Source organism: Notechis scutatus, chromosome 4 (assembly GCF_049901735.1).
Source record: "Notechis scutatus isolate UNSWTSFEM ecotype Mainland chromosome 4, rNotScu1.2, whole genome shotgun sequence".
Taxonomy (NCBI): domain Eukaryota; kingdom Metazoa; phylum Chordata; class Lepidosauria; order Squamata; family Elapidae; genus Notechis; species Notechis scutatus.
Window position 1 is genome coordinate 116094882 of NC_142012.1, and position 20845 is coordinate 116115726.

The 20845-nt window shown below is 32.4% G+C and overlaps 1 protein-coding gene across 3 annotated transcripts in view; it reads left to right on the plus strand.

The window, feature by feature from the left end:
- The first annotated feature begins 665 nt into the window (after positions 1-665).
- Positions 666-20845, plus strand: part of NRAP (nebulin related anchoring protein) — a 66896-nt gene continuing 46716 nt past the window's right edge. For 2 of the 3 annotated variants that reach the window (XM_087964525.1, XM_087964527.1), the window contains exons 1-14: positions 666-998; positions 1325-1419; positions 4224-4311; positions 6564-6665; positions 8421-8525; positions 10572-10679; positions 12774-12878; positions 13109-13216; positions 14069-14161; positions 15009-15113; positions 16522-16638; positions 17244-17348; positions 17888-17992; positions 18739-18843. In XM_087964525.1, the coding sequence (XP_087820651.1) occupies positions 927-998; positions 1325-1419; positions 4224-4311; positions 6564-6665; positions 8421-8525; positions 10572-10679; positions 12774-12878; positions 13109-13216; positions 14069-14161; positions 15009-15113; positions 16522-16638; positions 17244-17348; positions 17888-17992; positions 18739-18843 (1413 nt within the window). In that variant the 5' untranslated portion in view covers positions 666-926. The remainder of the gene's footprint in view (positions 999-1324; positions 1420-4223; positions 4312-6563; positions 6666-8420; positions 8526-10571; positions 10680-12773; positions 12879-13108; positions 13217-14068; positions 14162-15008; positions 15114-16521; positions 16639-17243; positions 17349-17887; positions 17993-18738; positions 18844-20845) is intronic. The other variant, XM_087964526.1, reaches the window with a different exon arrangement.

A 20845-nucleotide genomic window follows, 5' to 3' on the forward strand; every position in this document is an offset into this window, starting at 1 on the left:
AGGAAATCTAATTAAATCTAGATGTTCAAAGTTACAATGGCATTGAAAAAAATGAGTTGTGACCACACTTATGACCATTTTCACACTTATGACTATTGCTGAATCCCATGGTCATGTGATCAAAATTCAGACTCTTGGCAATTGACTCATTTATGATGGTTGCAGTGTCCCGAGTCATGTGATCACCTTTTGTGAACTTCTGATAAGCAAAATCAATGGGAAAGCCAGGTTCACTTAACAACAGATTTATTAACTGAAGTTAACAAGTGGCAAGAAAAGTCATAAAATGAAGCAAAATTAACTTAACAAATGTCTTGCTTAGAAACAGTAATTTTGGGCTCAATTGTGATCGTAAGATGAGGACAAATAGGTCCCCATCTTTCTTTCAGGCACTTCTGTGCCATACAGTGCCATACTTTATGAAAAACAATAGGTATTTTTTTTACATCTGCATAGGACAGAGGGCAGGAGAAGAAAGAAAGCTTGGGAATCGGTCTCTGCTCTGAAATGCTTTGGCCTTTTGTGCTTTCCTTAATAGACTCTTAGTGAATACATAATAATCTGAAGATGATCTGAAATATATTTAGAAGGCAAACCTTGGACTCTGACAAATGAGCATTGAACTTCCTATTTTATATATTACCAATTAGATAGCCTTCATTTTCATATGACCAAGATACTTCGCTCTGACTTCACTCATCTATTTAGAGAAAGGCTTCATTGAATTCTTGCATGTCTTTCCCTCTGTGAACTCTTAACACAGTTGCCAAAATAACCTCTTAGTAAGTGACAGCTTTAAAAGCCAGACAACAGCTGAGTGCAACTCAGAAGCACAGCACAAACAGACTGGAGAGTCTTAGGAAACAAGGCATTTTTGTATATTACTGGACCGTCAGAATTTTTAATTTTTTAAATATAATTTCAATATGAATATTCAATCTTGTGCCAGGTGTGGCTATGGGGTCTATCCTGCTGAGAAGATTAATTGTATCGATCAGGTTAGTGGTTAATTACTATCTACCATTATTCTAAATGTTCTGATATCTTGAAGAAATGACTTTTAGTAACTTTTGTTCAAATAAATATACTTGTCCTAAAGTATACTAATCAATATAACCATTGGATGGCCAAGTTAGAATTGAACATTTGATAAATTTGTTGCACTGCTTTGTTTTTGTTTTTTTAAGATTCTAAAGGAGAAATGGATTTACAACATACCTCATGTGTATTAAATTGTCAGGAAAAAAATAGTTACAAATTTTTAAACTAAATTTAAAAAATCTAAAACAAATAATTTTCATCCTATTTCTATCTGCTTTTGTAGACCTGGCATAAAGCCTGCTTTCACTGTGAAGTTTGTAAGATGATGCTAACTGTAAATAATTTTGTTAGCCACCAGAAAAGGCCATATTGTCAAGTGTAAGTATTGTCAAGTGTCAATTTTGTTTTATAATATTATATGACCCTGTTATATATATATATATATATATATATGCATTCAATTGAACTAAATTCTGATATTGTTGCTCAGATGATTTTCAGATATTACTGGTTTAGTCAGTCAATAAAGTGCATCTCATTTGTGAGGTAAACAAAACCTGTTCATAGAATTAATGATAATAATATAACAAATACAGTACATTATGCATTAAAACTAAGTTTTCTGTTTAAAAGTACAGTTGAAGATATGATAATTTAAAAGAGTAGGATAGAAAGCAAAATGCCCGATTAGATTTATATCCAGTGGGTATTCAGTAACTGTTTACTTAGTACCAGGCTGTTCTGTTTTCTCCCACCTTCTAATCTCCAGACGTGTTGAGTTACAACTCACAGATTTACCAACCAGCCTGCTCAAAATATGACAAGCATTATAGTTCATCAGAATTATAATTGGTTATTAGATTAAAAACCAAAATAGGTGCACTCTAAAACTTTCAGTTTATATAAAGCACACAACTTGAAACTCCAAGTTGTGTGCCTCTATCTGAAGTTTCAGAGGAGAATGGAACAACTCGCCATGGCAAATTTGCAATGATCAACTCACCACGACCAATTCACCATGGAACAAATTCACCATGGGACAACTTGTTGGTTGTCATAGACCCTTTTACCTGAAAGTCATTTCTAATAAAAGAGAAAAATAATTCCATGCATATCTGGAAGATAATTATAATCACCTATGCCTAGTTTAATTTAAATCTAAATGCCATTGAAATAGACTCAAAATTAGATTTCTTTTTGTCTTTGAATTTACCCATTTTGTTTTGCAATACAGTCCTATTCTATTTGAAGACTCACTGGACTGTGTATCTTAACCCAGAAAAAAATATGTTCTCTTAATTTAGAGCAGTTATTAGCAACAATTGATTTTTTAGTTTTTAAATTCCTCTTCCATCAAAGGAAAAAAGTTAATACTTCTAGTTCTATAGTCTCACTATAAATCACCTCCAATCCTATGGGATTATTTAATTTGGAAGCATTAGAGTGATTCTAAATTGTATTAGGAAATGGACCACTTTGTGTTAGTAGGCCTGATTTGAGACTCTTCAGTTGGCCAAATGATATTCTCTATCCCTCTTGTAGCTACTAATACCTTCTCTGGGAAGATAACTGTCTAGAGTTACTTGCCATTAAAGTGCAGTTAATGACAAGTAACAATGTTTTAGAATGTTGCAATATTGTGCACATCCTTTTATATGTATTTTTTTCTAAATCCAAGCTGACTGGTAAATATTTTTCAAAGTTCGCATGCATAACTTTCGAAGTTTCAAGTTTAGTCATGGATGCCTATAATGTGTCACATTGTTATCGCTTTTGTTAGCATTTTTTGCCCTAAAAATCAGCAGTTCTAATGAGTATTTTCTGGTCACTTTTAAAATAAGTTCTTCAGAACTGGCACAATTCTGTTTTCCTGACTTCACTTCCTATATTGGCACATATAATCAGTCCTGCACTGAAGGACTCTCTGAGATATTTCATTAGCTTAATTTGAGAAAAGACCAAACGGGATGGGCAAACAAACCAGCTTAGAGAAGTTAGGCCATTCTTAAACCCATTCCCACATCAGGCACCATCAAGACTAACTGAATTAGAAAGCTCACAGGTAGAGGTTTGAGGACTTAGCCTTGATAGTATACTCTTAATACAGGCATTAGAAAACCACTAGAAATATATTATCATAGCTAGTTCCTTGAATATCACAAAAAAACAAGACAAACTCTCTGATTTAAGAGAGAGGCAACGAAAAGAATCCCCAATTAAAATCCCATGTCTCTTTCTCATCTCTTTACATTGCAATGGACTGACAGCCACTTATTTCTCAGTCGGCGAAGTCCTGAGATACCTGGGAATAGTTATTGACACCTGGGAATAGTGATTGTAATAGCTCAGATCTCAGGTCCTTGGCTTCTGATCTCAGTGTAACAGTGCCATCATGAGAGGACATTTTCCTTGCTGTATGATGACACACGGAAAAAAGGATGTTGGCAAAGTCAGGATATAAAAATAATGCCCTGGCCTTCTCACAAATTAGAACACCATTTAGCAGTGACTCAGAAGAGATGCAATACAGACACAATAGAGACTAGTAGGAGAGCTAGCACATTTTAGCGCTATTTTGGTTTCATGATAACTAAAGGATGTCTGGATGATACTTTAACTCAGAGTAGTGAGAAAGGCCCAACATCTTGATTAAGAGCAGAGACATATAGTGTTGTATTTCCTAGTAATATCAAATGAGTTGTTTCCTTTATGCTTCATTAAAAGGTAAAAAAGGAAATCCTGCAGATTTATTCTGCTAGTTGTTGCTCATATAGAGGGTGATGCTCACCTCCGTTTCAAGCCCATTGAGCCAGTGCTGTGTTAAGACATTTCCGTGTTCATATGGCAAGCATGATGTCATAGAGTGCTGTTATGTACCACTGCAGTGGGAAGGTAACAGTGCTCCTTATGCTTTGGGACCCACCAGATATTTAAAAAGTTAAATATTCAGTGCCTGAAACATAATCATTACATTTTTTACATTTTTTACACTTATAATAAATGTATCAATTGTTGCCAAAGTTAAATAATAAACACCCTCCCCCAGTTTTTTCAAGTTGGAATTTGTTCAGTGATCAATTAAATGTCAGGTGATTATATGAGTATCTTTATTTAAAAGAATGCTATTCTTTTAGAGATTATTGATAATAATTCTATAAAATTATGCCTCTTTTCTTTCATAGACATAACCCCAGAAACAATACATTCACAAGTATTTTTGAGACACCAATAAATATGAATGTGAAAAAGCAGTCTGAAGCAATAAGTGAGGTAAGATGTGCTTTGTATCACATTGTAACATTAGATTTGTTTTTTTAGGTAACTATAGAAATAACAATTTCACTCCTTCCACTAAAATTTATATTTGTTCTACTTCTCCAAGTTGCTAGCTAACTTAAAAATAAACTATTATTTTTCTGTTGAATTTGACATTGACCCTGAGGTATTCTATTTTAAGCAGAAATATAAAGTCAAATGGGTTTTTCATAGTTGCAGTGGGAAAACCTGGTAAAACAGTATGGAGTTTGCTAGATACCATTCCGCCCTATTCAGCAAAAAGAATAATTTGAAATATGTCCAAATACTTTTAATAAATATTACTGTGCTATCAGTTACAGCTTTTCTAAATTTCTGGCTTTGGTTCTTTTTGTACTGCCTATGAGTTTTCACTATTGAAATGGGAAATACCTCCTACAATCCAATATGTGTTTGCTTTGATATAAATTCTCCTAGTTCACTGGACTTATTCCTGAGTAAGCGTGGGACATTTGCAGATGTAGTATGTATGATATAGATATATATTTGATGCTTCTATTTCATTTGAAGTATGATGGGCATTGTTGTTACAGCTTTATGACTGTCATTCTATATTGCTTTCTCGGGTAATTTCTTGAAATTTCTTATATATATTGACAAAAAATTAAAATTATACTTCTGAATTATCCCTTCACAAACCTTCACAAGAACAACAATTATATTTCTTTTAAACTGAGCATGAAATATCTGGTCAGGAATAAGTCAGGAATCAAAAGCAATATCTATTTTCGTTTGAAGGTCATGATAGGATATCTTGTTACTTCCAGTAAATTGAGTGCTAGAAAAACCAGAAATTACTTTTCCTTTCCTTTTGCCATATAGAAGATATCCTGCTCTATTTAGTAAAAAAAAAAAAAGAAGACGCTTAAGAGAAAATTTAAAGGGAGTTTATAAGAGCTGTTTTTCACAATGTCATTTTTTAAATGAAAGATTTATTTTGGTAAGCATCCAGCTTATTCAGTTTGGAAGGATTCTGTCATAGATACTATCAAAAGGTGCTGAGAAGTCCAAAAGAAATAACAGCACCATTTTTTTGTCTCAAGAAAGCTGGGAAGGCTAATTAAAGAAGATCAAATTAATTTCATGTAAAATGCCTAGAGTTGATAGAAAGCTACACATTCCAATATTTTTCCCAAGGAAGTCTATAGTTTACTACTTGAGGTGACAGAGTAATGTTTTCCGAGGAAAGTCTGAAAACAACTTATTTCAAAGTGCAAAATTAATGATCTTGAGAACTTAACTATCTCTTCCTTTCTTATAAGTCCAAACACACCAAAATAGACAAGGATTGAATGCAGTGGTGGTTGTCAAGATTTGTTCGAGACCCTTGTCCACTTTCTTGGAATTTACATACAACATCGGAAATGGTATAGGGTCTCCTGCTTGAGCAGAGGGTTGGACTAGATGACCTACAAGTCTCTTCCAACTCTGTTTTCTTGCTATTTAGCAGTCACTTAATGCAACTGAACAATATGTTGTTATGGAAATCACTGCTGAATCTGACCATGTAAAAAATTCCAAATGTTTGATAGGATAAAAAGTATATAAAAAAATAATTCTTCTGGATAGACATTTCCAATAGTAAATCAGATCTAGTATACGATCTGCTACATGTGTTCAGATAATGATTCTTAAGATATTTCTGCAGATCATGTTATCAATGGTTTTTTAAAAATATCAAATAGAACAGCTTTGGCATGCACATTGCAATTCCCCAGAACCTCTAGCCTGAAAATCGTTGGCACCAAATCTCAAAGCATATCTTAGTTTAGGCATTGAAACTGATAAATAGTGAGGTATATAATGTTTCTAGAAAGTCTAGGATCACATGCAAATATCATATGCTAGGATACCTTGTGAAGAAAAGGATGGAATCTGGTCTGATGCAGTACCGAGTACTCTACTTGGCAAATTGGGTTCTGTTGTCAACTGTTTTATGTACATTTCCAAATTATGAAGTGGTAATTTTTTAAATAAAATAACTAAAATTTATTAAATATAATTTGCACTGTCTTATGTATCTTTTCTAAAATTAAATCTTAAAACCTGTGCTTTCTGATTAATGTCTCTTCGAAATATACGGTATAAACTGAAGAACTTGAAAATTCAAGTTCTAGTACACTAAGATAATGTATAGTTGCTTTATAGCTATTATTTAATACAATGCCTTTTTTATTCATTACAATTGAATCTGTATGTTTATACAGGTTAAATATAGAGAAGAGGGTGAGAAATTCAAGTCTGTTTTTCACTGGGATGTAAAATCTAGAGACATGGAAGCCATGCAGAAAATGCAACAAATAAGTCAGGTAAAAAGCTCTTAAGCTTTAAGTCATCAAGACTTAATACTTTTCACAGAGTACGGTTCACAAAGACTTCAGCTCTTCACAGTTTTATTGTACTGTTTGTGCCACCAGATAGTTAGATCAGAAACCTGGCTGTTCAGATTTCCCAATGGCACATCCTTTGTTGCTATAGTTGAGTTTCTAGCATGCCCCCTGTTGAGGTAATTCCCCATTAGGAGAATGAGCGCATACAGGGAGACGTAGTGAGAGTGGTGAAGAATAATACACACACACAGCACACAGATACACTGTACAGTAAATGTAGGTTTTTACTTCCAATAAATGTTTAAGCACAGTCCAAGATAAGCAGTCCAAGTCATTCACAGGTAAATCAGTCAGTTTCCAGTCTAAGGATAATCCAAATATCAAAGTCCAGTATTAAAAACAGTTCAGTAACAGACTTACATCAACGATCAGTAACAGTCATTAGGAGGAACGGCAACACTCTCCAACAAAAGGAACAGAAACTCACTGAGACTAAACAACCCAGGTTTCTGGCTCCATCTTATGGCCGTTTGAGAAACCACACCCAATTACAGTTATAGCATTCTCTTGAAGATACAGTATTAAAATGTCTACCCTAGTTTATATATTTCCAACCCAAATAACTGTTAGGTGACTTACATTCCTAACACCCTCCCCCGCCCCATATTTTTCAGCATTATGTACTTCTCAAGAGTGCTGGGTTTTTGCATAATGTTTCCAAAATATGATAACCTGAGCTTGGTTATTTGTGCCTTGAGTAAGAAGATGCCTTGCTCTTCTTTGAGTGTTATCCAAAGAGTCCATTGTCTGGCCCTATATTGTTACTTTATCTTGTCTATCCATGTGCTTTTCTTGATAAGAAACTGAGTAGTTTCTGGCTGCAAGCAAAGCATTTACTTCTGAGTAGAGGCATAAAGAATTTCATGTTTATTTATACTTATGTCACATTCATCTTCAGCTGTTTTGGTTAGATATTTATAATTTCATTTTAAAGATAGAAAAAAGTTAATTCTATCATATATTAAAAGTAATTGAGAGGGAAGATGAAACTCAAAGTGATTTTTTACTTACAGGATAACTCTATTGAGACTTATTTATGTAATATACAATATCACCAACAGCAGCCAGCCATCTTTTTGCTTATGTGATTATGTGAATTTAGACCATGCGGTTAATTTATATTCGAGTCCGCAAATGCATAACATATAGATATTTGAGCAAACTATGCTGTAGTTATGGGATATATGTTTGTAAACAAAAAAAATTGGTTGCTGAATTTTTAAAGAGAGACTCTATAGTTAGATTCATGAATATCAAATTCATCAATATCAAAAACAAAATATGAAACTGCCTTGCAATTACATAATGTTGTATTTCTGGCAGATGTACTAGACAGAGAAGATTAGGATGTTACTTTATTGGTTAGGCATTCTAGTCTATATCCAGCTTGCTGAAATGTCCTGGCACTAAAATAAGAAACAGTTCTATGTAATTCACTCTTCATGTTCAGTGTGAATAAACAGAAGAAAAGGGGAAATGATATTTTCAGATCCTATGCAAAAGCAATAAGATCAAAAAGTGTAAAATTGATTTTATATTTTACATAAAATAGATATGCGCACATCCAGTCTTCTATTTATAAATACAACTTAGAAAATTAATTCATTTTTGGAAACCTAATAAAAATTGATGTAATCTTTTACTAATTTCTTATTATACATCTATTCTTTTTAGAAAACCTACCATGATGTATGTAATGAAAGCAAATCTTGGCATAGAGAAACTATCCCACAGTTGGAAATGATCAAGATAGCACAAACACAGAAAAGTCTTAGTGATGTAAGTTAATCATTACTTTATGACATTGATCTGTCATGCAAGTTTAGCTCCTCAGCTAACTAGCTTAAGGAAATATGTGGAAATAAAATGCTATCCTTTTTCTTCCTTTCACATACAGCCTTCAGAGACTGTATTCACTTTGTTTAAAATATAGGGGAATTACCTGTACATTGCCAACAATGTATGGAACTGATAGAGAAAGAATTATTTGAACCTCAGTGACTGTATATCTGTTTTTAAAGAAATAATTTCTTCTCTATTAGCTTCTCCTTCTTGTATTCATCTCACCACAAAGGTTTTTTTAAAAGCATAGGTGATTATAAAGAAGAAATAACTTTTTGTTGGTAATGTTTTATTAAAATTATTTAGAATCCTGGTAATTATAATTAATTACCCAGAGGTGATATTTACATATCATATGTAAATTCACAGTTAATTCTCATTCTGTCTCCTGTCTTATTCCAGTGTAAATTTTAAAATAGTATCCCATGAAGTTGTATTTAATCAATGTTATTTATTAATAAGATTTCAACAGTTGACAATATATTAAGTTTGATAAATAATTGTGACATTTTGTCTGCTGAATTTATATGTGAAAATAATCCATATTGAAATTTTTGCTATATCATAAAATTCACTTCTTAATCTGAACAATCAGTCTAAATTAAATGAAATGTTATCAATGGAATCAAATTGTTGTATTAAACTTGTGGAAAAAAAGACATGATACAAATGAAAGTAAGTAACAAAATCTCTTGGTAGAAATGGTAATTTAAATCTAACTAGAAAATGAGCAATGGATGACTTTTTTCAGTATTTTATTTCATGACTTTGGAAAAATCTTCTGATTAAGTTATAATGAAGACAAAAGAAGTGAAAATTTTAAAAACTCTGAATTCTGCTCTTTTTTCAATTAAAAAAATAAGCTTGCTTATGAGTATCATGCAGAATCCTTGGAGTTTTTATTCTTTCTTGTCAAATGGAATAATGGAAATAAATTTTGTAAACGGAGTTGGCACTCTGTCCATTCCAGGACAGCTCTCTGAAAACTGAGAAACTGGTAAAAGAAATACCGTGTTTCTCATATAATAAGGCCAGGTCTTAATTTTTTTTGAGCCCCGAAAAAATGGCTAGGCTGTCTTTTTGTGGGTGACTTAATTCCCCCCCCTTGCATCTTAGGGCGGGCGATGATGGCTTGGATGTTGACCTCAGCGTTGGTGGGGCACTTTGTATCAGGGTCAACGCAGGCAGCACCATATCCGGGTGTGCAACAAAAGTACTTCCTAACAGCAAGCCCCCCCCACCATTTCCCCCCCCATTTCGCATGTTTTAATGTAGGCCTTAATTTGGGGGGAGGGATGAAATTTCATTTCATGCCTATAAAACATGCTGGGACTTCCTATTGGGGGAGGCCGTATTGTTGGAGAAACAGGGTATTATTTTTCTGTGAAGAAAAATGCATTCACCAAATGTATCCCGATCAAAGGATATTTAGACAGTAGCTTCAAGGGCAGCTTCTAAACTCTTTTCTCTTACTTCACCATCACATAACCCTAGACCAGTTTATGTTCACCATATGCTTTCCAGTACACACATACAACAAAAACATGTCAATGTAACACAAGGGGAAAGCGGAAGCACATGAGCATTACATATAGGGAACACATATAAATCTACTCCATTAGACTGTCATGCATATATAGAGAGAGTGAAAAAGAAGTGCAGACATGCAGACGCATTGATTAGTCCAACAAGTGCACACATATATACATAAGTATCTTGTTATTCTGAGGCATTGTGTCAATGCGTTCAAGTCAGCCTTAACTCTCTGCAACTGGACATATTATCCAGCGGTTTTTTGGGGAAACATTTTCAGAAATGTTTTTACATCCTTTCTAAGACTAAGACCAGTCCAAAAGCAAGACTAGAAGTGAATTCAGAGGTTCCTGGTTTCTAAGCCAATGCAAATTTAGGTGCCAATAAATCACGTATTAGAGGAAATAATTTGATGGTTATGTGTAAATGCATACAATTTGTTTTGTCTAGCTGAAGAATAATCAGGAATATGAACAGCAAAACATAAAAGGAAGCTTTCCAGTTTCTATGACTCCATCGTATCAGATTGCCAAGAAGGCCATAGGACTATCCAGTGATGTGAGTTTCTGGGAATGTATTTGAGGAGAGAGCAATGAGATTTCATTTATTTATCCAATTTAAGCTAAAATTGTGCTATGGGATAGGATGATAGTGGTTGGGAATTCTTTAAGGATTTAATCCAATTCTTATAAAATTGTCTCTCTCTGTGTATGTGTATGTGCATATTTACTCTTTGGCCAACCATGTGTCTATTCAGTCTCTGACTGGTATGCTGCCAAGAGTCACTTCTCATGACATGGGTGACTATATAAAGTTTGCTAATAAATAAACAAAACAAACTAATATAGCATTTTGATTAATAAATGCATTTATTTTGTCATATGAACAAAAATGTTTTAACAGTTGAGTATCAAAGTATTTAAAATTATCATTGCTTAAAAACTGGGTAATGTTACAAATAGTTATTTCTATCCCGTAAACTTTTCAGAATTTCCATAGAGTTTTGAAGGACTTTTTTCCTTAATATCAGGCTTTTGCTATATGACATTTGTGTATCCATTGTCATGTCCATGTTTTAAAATGAACATCATTGGCAATTAATTGGCCTGTGGAGAATAAAATCAGCATAATGGTTTGACAAATAAGGCCAGAGAATGTAAGTTCAACATCCTTTCATCAAAACAAGATGGCACTTCATATTCACCTGTCTTATGAAATAATATCACCTAGAAAACTGTATAGCTCACACTGTACTTGTCATTAAATATTGTTTGAAACCCTTGAGGCTTTTCCCTCAGGCCTTGGTTGAGATGCCTTAAGAGTTGCTAAGGTTGCAGAAGGATGGTTTTGGTCCCCTAACATTTGCTATTTTATGGACTTTTTTTGGTCATATAATACTGTTGTTTTTAAATTCTGTTAAGCCACCCAGAACCTTCTGGACTGGGATGACTTGGAAAATAAATAAATTAATTGATATTGAGTCCAACTAAAGTAATAATACTGAGAGGACTTGTTAAAATTTTGTAAAAAAAAGAAATTTAGATGCTATTTTAAAATTCTGATTACCTCATTTTCATATTTGTTGTGGTCCAGTATTCTGCACACTTGCTCATATGCACATTTGTTGACATAAGCACAGATACTGAGAGTGAATTCCATACATACATATATCCCAATACCTGCATACATCCCAATACCATAGTAGAGTCTTATAATAATAGAAAACCCAAAGAGAAACTGAATTCTGCTTCTGATTTAGATTGTTCTGATTCTGAACAATTAAGGTGAAAGTATGCAAAATTATATCAATTTATCTTAATATATACTTGTAATGTATACAGAAATTTTTTTACAGGCTGGCCTTACCAAAGAAATGTGTTCAGGATTCTGACTATTAAAAGAATATTGTGGTACAAATATTGATAATTTTTATTTCTTTCAAATTACAAATTGATCTTATATTAAGTAGTCATCTTAATCATTTCTATCTTGCCTTAAATATCACTCAAGTCTTGTTTGTAGATTTTCTTTCAGATCTGTCTAGAACTTTTTTCATGTATGTCTAAACAGCCAATAAATTCAACTTTAATAGTTGAGAATAACTCAAAAAATATTGTACCAAGATAAAGGAATCAGACAATAACTAAAACTCTATAATCTGTATCAATTTAAAGACTCACCCTGAGAAAGTGTAATTAATTCTGATTTATTTCAATTTATTTAACAAAAATACAGGATTTCAAGTTAATGTATTAATGACATAAGAATAGTAGACATCTCTGTTATATAAATAAAACAAAAATCAGTGCTTTTAACCTTTTAGTCCATGAGTACCACCGGTGTATAATAAAATCTTACACTCAGCTCTCCATGGTAATTTTCAGAATTTCCAATTATGCAGGTTAGAGGCTCTAAAAAAAGAAAAAGAAAAAAGAAGAGTGGGCATATATTTCGACCTAAATCAAACCAAGTATAAACAGACTATAAAGGTATAGGTACAGAAGTTGAATAAATCATTTCAATCCAAAATATAATACTTTTCAGAAACTGAAACCAAATGAAAATCCATTCCTTCCCTTTTATGTTTACTAGCAAGAAATAAGATCTTTATTTATTTATTTTCAATAAATATTGTCTTCTTTCCATCTCTAGGTGGAATACAAACAGGGACATAAGGAGCATGTTTCCAAATTCAGCAGTGTTATGGATACTCCAGAAATACTTCATGAAACGTCTGGGGGCCAGTTCATGAGTGATGTAAGTGTAAAGAAAATTTATAAAGTGGGTCTTCTTACTATTTCTTACCTATTTTTCTATAGCTAGACTGATATATCATGTAAAATAATTATGTGACTTGTTTAATTTTGACTCAATCAATATGTATTGTATTATATGTATTGTTTTATATATTAACCTATGCCATGATTTATATGAATTGGGTTTATAGCACTATTGCTATAGCTTTACACATTCTTGACTTTTTTCAGTTTAAATATCCAGAAGAGTATGAACAACAAAGAGGAAAAGGAAGCTTCCCTGCTATGATAACACCAGCTTATCAGATTGCTAAAAGAGCCAATGAACTTGCTAGTGATGTAAGTTCTACAAGTCATGAATAGAACACATTCTGTCTATAAGATAACATATGTTCTGTAAGTCATGCTAAATCAAAGCTATATCTGTATCACATTTTTTTAAATATTAAGGATTTTCTTCAGTGGGAAAAATTACAAATATTACGGCACCCTAGTTTTGAAAGGACAGATATCCTTACTATGGAACATTTATGCTAAAAAAATAATTTTTAGGATGCAAGAGAAGGACAAATTAATCCCAGAATGGTGGAAAAATGGCACTCCTAGATATACGAATTAGTTGCAAATGCTTATGTTTAGTCACGGAAGGAATTAAATTCAATCTCATCAATCTTTTGGCTGATGTGAGAACAGTGTCATTGGCTACTTGTTTTTTTAAAAAATATGATTTTTTGGGAAGTTTTAGGAAAAGGAGATAATCACCAGTATACACTAATGTAAATGAAAAAGAAACAAAGAGAAAGCAAAAAGTGCAAGAAAGCAAAACAATTGAAGAAAAATAGAGAAAAATGAAAAAAAGTTACAGATGTGGTTTCCAATTTCTTCACTGCAAAATTATATTTTAAGCTTTCTCTCTTAACTTGTGTGTTCTTCTTTCTATCTCCTTTTTAATCATGAAAGCCATAAATCACAAGCTCTTTTTTTGCATTTTTACACAAAATATACACAATAGATTTATTGTAATGTATTGTAATGTAGGTAATGTTTTCTCTCCTTTTCTTCCACTTTTTTCTTTTTTGTACATTATTTACTTCTTTATGTTTTGCACATTTATATAGAAATTAGTCAATCAGTCTTAGACTTAAAAGAATGTCAGAATAAACTCATTTCTTTTATTATGATTTCTTTTAGGTTAAGTATCACCAAAGATATGAAAAAGAAATTAAGGGAAAAGCAAGTCATTCTCTTGGCACTTTAAGAGAAAATGTAGATCAATTTAATCAGGTAACAATCAAATGTATTCACATGTATTCTATTTCACTCTGCTTCTAAAACAGTGGTTTCAGTCTATATATTATGAGTAGTAGTTCCTCTTGTAGTTTAGGACTTTTGATTCCCTTGCATTAGTGCACCACATTCTGTACCTCATGCTACTTATTGAAATGGTGAATTTTGGAATAAAATGAAATGAAGATTTGGAGGTTCAGCTAGATGCAAAGATTAGGTATGTCAGCTGTTTGTAAGAATTTATTAGATAGTATTTTTATTTTCCTTCATTGATATGGCAAGATAAGAGAAAGGTTTCTCCATATCCTTAGCAAGGAAGTCATTAATATGTTCCACTATATTAATATATTAAATTCATATACCATATTTTCTGCATCACATGGTTGTATGGCTTTCTTAGAATAGTATACGTGACCTATTGCAGTGCTTGGGTTTATGTAAATAATATCATGCAAAAATAAGAAAAAATAAGTAAAGGAAAAAAAATTAAAGGTAGATAAAGAAAAAATCTAGCTAAATTTACTTCACACCACTGTACACTGTACACCACACTTTTCATTTTGTTTCCACCACATATATCAATTCATACATTGCATTTAGTGTGATCTTCAAATAAATGAATGGATTAAAAAGATGATGTCTTCTATATGGGTTATAATTTCTTATGTTCATGTTAGGGATTAAAAATATATTGGTAAAATGATGTTTTCAAGCTCTTTCACTGTCTACTCTCTTACATTGTCCATTTGATGTTGCAATATATGGAGGCAGTACTTACAAAGGCTAATATTAAAATGAGATATAAAAATCAGTAAGTAATTGATCACTGCTAAATATTCTTCAGGATTATATGCACGAATACGAAGAGCATAGAGGAAAAGGCAGTTTCCCTGCTATGATCACACCAGCATATCTAAATGCTAAGAAGGCAAATGAATTGGCTAGTGATGTAAGTATGAGTTTGAATATCTCAGATAACATGGGCCAGATCCAAAATGCTTGCTATAGCTCATGTGGTGTCATATTATTTGAGCAACTAATGGAAACCTATAAAAAGAACAAGTCCTTTGAGGACATTAGCTGTTTTTTTGTGATCTATCACATTACCTTTTGTTTGAGTTCTGATTATGTTCTAAATACATGCTTTCAGAACTAGAAGCAATATTTTAGTTAGAAATATTTCATTACTATTAAAAGAAGAAATACTCATCTTCTATATTTACCTTTAAATAAACTGTTGGTTTCCTAGCACTCACCTTGTGGAAGGTCGGTCTGTGTGGTTTCCAAGAAGCAGCCATAACTCATGGCACATAATCAACTACAGAATTCTAGCATTCTACATGTTTTAAAGTCTGTAGTAATGATACAGATAAAAGATCTGAACAGGTGGTTCACACACATCTTGCAATGTTTTCTAGTTATACATATTCAAAAATAAACTGACATAGTTTATTTACTTTTTCAATGTATGCGATTAATGAAAATTATTTTTGTATATTTTGCATAAAGAACTGACACAGCATTTAATATCTAAACTAGTATTTCAAAACAATCCTGTGAAGTATGCCAAAATGAGATATAGCAACTTGTGTGACATGGGTTACAGGATTGACTGGGAGCTGAATCCATTTTTTTTATCTCAAGATTGTTATAATGTTTTGGTTTTCATATTTTTCAACTGGATAGAACAAATTATTTTTATACTGAAAGACATTTCCTCAAATATGTTTCCAAAGTTTCTTTGATTTATTGGACAGAGATATGATTTTAGTATAAAGTTTATCTCATGAATAAGAACAAAAGAGTCCTGGAGTTTTATGGTATATTTTTCCAATATATTGTTGCTTACAAATATACAAACATTGCTTTTAGAATGTAATAAGATTCATAAAATAACAAAATTGCAAACATATCAGATGCAGCATGATATGCAGTCTCAAATATTGTGATGAACAGTGAAAGAAAATTTTAAGAAAATAATATATCTTGAAACTGTTACTTGATACAGAACCTGCTATTTGCTAAAGCAAGTTGCTAGTGTGGAAAAAATATATTAGCATATTCAGCTGCCCACAATTTAGTTGACATCAATCACTATGAAGCAGCTATTCTTAGTTTGAAAAATGGAAAAAGTAAATCAAAAATATTGTATTTGAAAGCAGGTTAATAGCATGATCAGTTCAACCTGACTTTGTACCTGACTTTGTCTTTGTATATTCTAATTTCTTTTTCATAATTTATTGACCAAATAGAACCATGGGGTAAATTATAGGTTCACTAAAATGATTGTCTCACCAATCTTCAGCCGATGAAAAGTATGGTTTGCCTGTAGTTGTTATACCATGTTTCTTTTTCAGATTAAATACAAGAAGGATTTTTTACAAATGAAAGGAGCAGCCCATTACCATTGTCTTTCAGCTCAAGAAAATCTAGCACTTAAGCAAGCACAGGATGTGAACAAGTTGTACAGTGAGGTAAAATCATATATCTTGATTGACAGTAAATATAGATACAATGTTTATAGTTAAATTATTATTATTTTGTTTTTATTATAGTTATTTACATGTAACTTTGTTATACTTATCACAGTTACATTCTACCTCTGAAACATTGATAGCTTCTTTCTAAAACTACCACTGTTCCACCATCCCTTACTTTTTCATATAAAAATATTTTTTATTTTAAATAAGTGCAAGAGAATGTAATGGTAAAGGAATAAGTAAATACATATACTGAAAAATGTGAGGAAATGCAAAAGATGTCTTGATGATAACAATGTATAAAGTTTTGTTTTATGTTTTTTTAAATTTGGAAAATTAATAATTTTTTTTTAAAAAAATTAAATTAGTGCAACAGAAGCTTCACCAGAGCAAATAAAATTCTGCAGTTGTATGAAAGTGATAGACAATAGGTTTGGGCAATATTGTCAGAGTCTAGCAGCTGTGCCAGTGTCCTGAGATGTGATCCTCTTTTTCATCTGAAAAATGGTGCTGATATATGGGCATTTTTTCTGTCTGTCTGTCTGTCAGGCTGTCACCTTACATACAGCTTTTTGTTGTTGTTAATTCCAATTTTTAAGGTTGAATATAAGAAGGATCTGGAGAACAGTAAAGGCCACAGTATTAACTACTGTGAGACTCCTCAATTCAGGAATGTTAACAAGATCTCAAAATATACCAGTGATGTAAGTCTGAGTTATTTGTGTGCACTTCTACAAAAGCTTAATTTAGGTACTGTTGAAATTACAGTTTCTATATAAGTGACTTTCATTAAAAAACAAATAAAACACAAAAATAATTGCAAAAGAGATTGCATATAATTTAATCACTAATCCAATAATTTATGTTAATTTTAAAGTTAATTATCTTCATCTACTATGTTTGTTTATAGCCTCAATTATCAAGTAGCCTTAGTTATCAATTTTGAATTCTAAATGAAAGAGCAAAATATAGGCCAAACAGATTATAACTCAATAACATTTTGTTATCAGTTTTCGATAACAGCAATTGAATTTGGATATTATATGTGTTATGATGAGAAAGGTTCTTAATATCAACACTGTAATATGTATTTGGGAAGACATGATATTTTATTAAAAATCTATACTGAAGTTGTAAATCAGTATGGTTAAATTGGTTTTGCCTGTGGCCTTTTGTTCATAAAAAAGTGGATGTTTTATAAGTACAATAGCTTATACAATAGATTATTTGTGTTTGTGTTCAGCTCAAATATAAAGAACATTACCAGAACCAGAAAGGCCATTATGAAGGAGTTGGCATGGACCGACGCACACTGCATGCCATGAAGGTTGGAAGTTTGGCAAGCAATGTAAGCTGTTTAAATCAGATTTTCTTTAATTGTCTATATCTCATTTCAAAATGATATCTACTCTGCTTCCTGAAATGAAGGAGAGCCACACTTTTAATTATTTCTTAAGAGCTGCAGGAATGACTGTATATATTTCTGTACTGTTCAAAAGACATATTAAAAATTATTTTTGCATAAGGATATATCATGCCAGTAAACATGTATTTTGGATTACTAGAAGAAACAATTATGTGGCAGGTGGTTCAATTCCTCTTAGAATGTATTTTGTTAATTGACATGTTATGAGTCTTGGAACTAGGCATTAAAGGAATTGAATTAATTTTTAAGGAAGAGCGTTCTCTTTGTTCCCCCATGCTTATAAAAGTTCAGTTTCATAAACTGCTGTTTTTGCCACCTGTTATTTTGATACTGCAGCATTTAAGAACAACTGTACTTAATCCAATATTTATGAAATTGAGTGAGATGGCATTTCTTACTTACATCCCTTGAAGCATGTTATTTACAAATGTACAAGACACTAAAGAACTGTGACACGTATGGAAGGGAATTCTCCCATACCTCATAGTGGCATATATCCGCAGCTGAATGAGATTCAGCGTTTAAACTCTGTGAACAATTTAGTTATCTTGGATGATCCTGATCTTGCTTGTTGGTGAAGTTTAATAGTTTCCTTTTCCCCTTGTCTTATAACTATTTAAAAATGGATGGTTTAAAAAAGATGATTGTTTTTGTGCTTTGTGTTCCAGATAGTCTATAAATCTGACTATGCACAAGATGATGCTAACTACAATTACCCAGTGATCCTGACCCCCTCCTATCAGACAACAAGGAAACTGGATCATCTAAAAGATGTAAATAGCTTTCTCAGTTCTCATCTTATTTTTCATGACTTGCCATCTCCTGTAGGGAAAAGAATATTTTGTGGCCTTTCTAAAACAGTTGTTTATTTGTAGTGACAGACATAGCCAAGGATAACTGAAACCCCTAGAAGAGCAAGTTGTTTGCTAGGCTCATGAACTGTCAAGGGACTGAGAATAAGAGATACAATACGCTGCATTTAGATAGACTGGCATCAGTCCTGTTCTCATTGCTTGCAACCAAATGTCATTACTATAATTATCTAGCAAAGGGAACTCTACGCTGTGATAATTGTACTGGTTCTATACCAGTATAAAGAGATACTGGTTTAATACCAATATAAGAGGTATGGCACCCACAGTTTTCTATATCTGGGTTTGTTGGTTTCGTTGCACTTTATGTGGGTTCCCTTAAAAATGGTTCGAAATGCAATAGCTTGGATGTTATGTGACATATGGTACCCAAATCATAAGAGGGTGCATGGAAATATGCTCTGTTTTCCTGTTACCTAGCCCTAGATTACCCAGGAACTGATCAACCAACCCCCCCCCTTTTTTCCCCACATTAGGATTATGACTAGTCAATGAAAATCTCCATGAAAAGCCTTTCTAAAGATGCTCCTGCTATCAGGAACTTGCTTATTTGGCATACAGAAATTTTGCCTTGCCATTACATTTTTTAATCCTTCAGAAAAGCAGTGAAACAGTGAATCTCTCTTAAGAGTCTTTGATTTCTAATTGATATTTTTATTACCCTTAATGAACTTAATGAAGCCTTATGCATTTTATTTATTTATTGCTATCCACTTTAGTGCTCAAATTTAGTAGACAGGGAGAGTGTAATTCAAAGTAGTTACATTCTGTATATATTCCTCTATAATGAAACTCAGGGAAGAATATCAGTTATTCTTGTTATTAAGCGTAATGGTCACAAACAGAAATTAATGAAATCTAATCTAATATCCTTCTTGGCTAGTAGATTCAGAGCTTTTTAGTTTCTAAAAGTTTGCTAAATCTTGCCTGGAATCTTGGGAATTACATTTTGGAGGAGGAAGGGGAAATTTTCTCCTGATTTCTTGCATACTGCTATAGTTTCCTGAACTGTAGGCAACCTAGAACTGCTTTCCTACACACACAAAATGCAAACATATCAGATAAATAGCTTAGGCAACAAGGGTAGCTCAGTTCAGGATATAAAGGCTTACATCTATTGTCAGTTATTTTGGATTCACCCTAATTCAAAGATTTCACATTAGCTCTCTAAATACTGTACTTTTCAATTGCAAATGTATATTCCATTTTGGGATTTTGTTGCTAGCTAAAATGGAGGAAAATGGTATAAAATAATAGTAAATAGAATAGTAACTAGAGTACTAAAATAGTAATTTCCTATTATGCTTCTAGCAGAAGAAAAGGTAGCCCTCGGTGTCTTATTTTTGTTAAAGAACTTCCAGACAATCTAATGCAGGGAGTTGTGTTCCACTGAAGAAGTTGCCTTCTTTTGTTGACCCATCTAACTGAGTTTGTATAGACCTCTGAAACTTTAGACAGTTAAATGAAATTAATATATATTATATTTTATAATATAATAATATATAATATTATAATATATAATATATAATATATTTTAATAACTATTGACTGGCTTTCTGATCTTGGATCTCTAAATATTTAGATTGCAATTTGTATTGCCCTGGCCATGAACCATGGTTATCAGGAATATGGAAACTGTACTTTGAAACCATCTAGACTAGAAACACAGTCTGGAGAAGTCTATTTGGTTGTGGCAGTCCAACATTTTCATACATTCTTCAGCTCAACCTAGAATGTTAAAAAGTGAGAGTCAAACTGTGCCAAGGTTTTAATACTTTTAGATTTCAGATAATGACTCTTATTCTTTAAGAATCAAAGGAAATAAAAAAGAAGAATCTGGTTCCACCTTAAATCACAGTAAGGACTCAAACATCCTTAATATATATAAAAAAATGATTTTAGC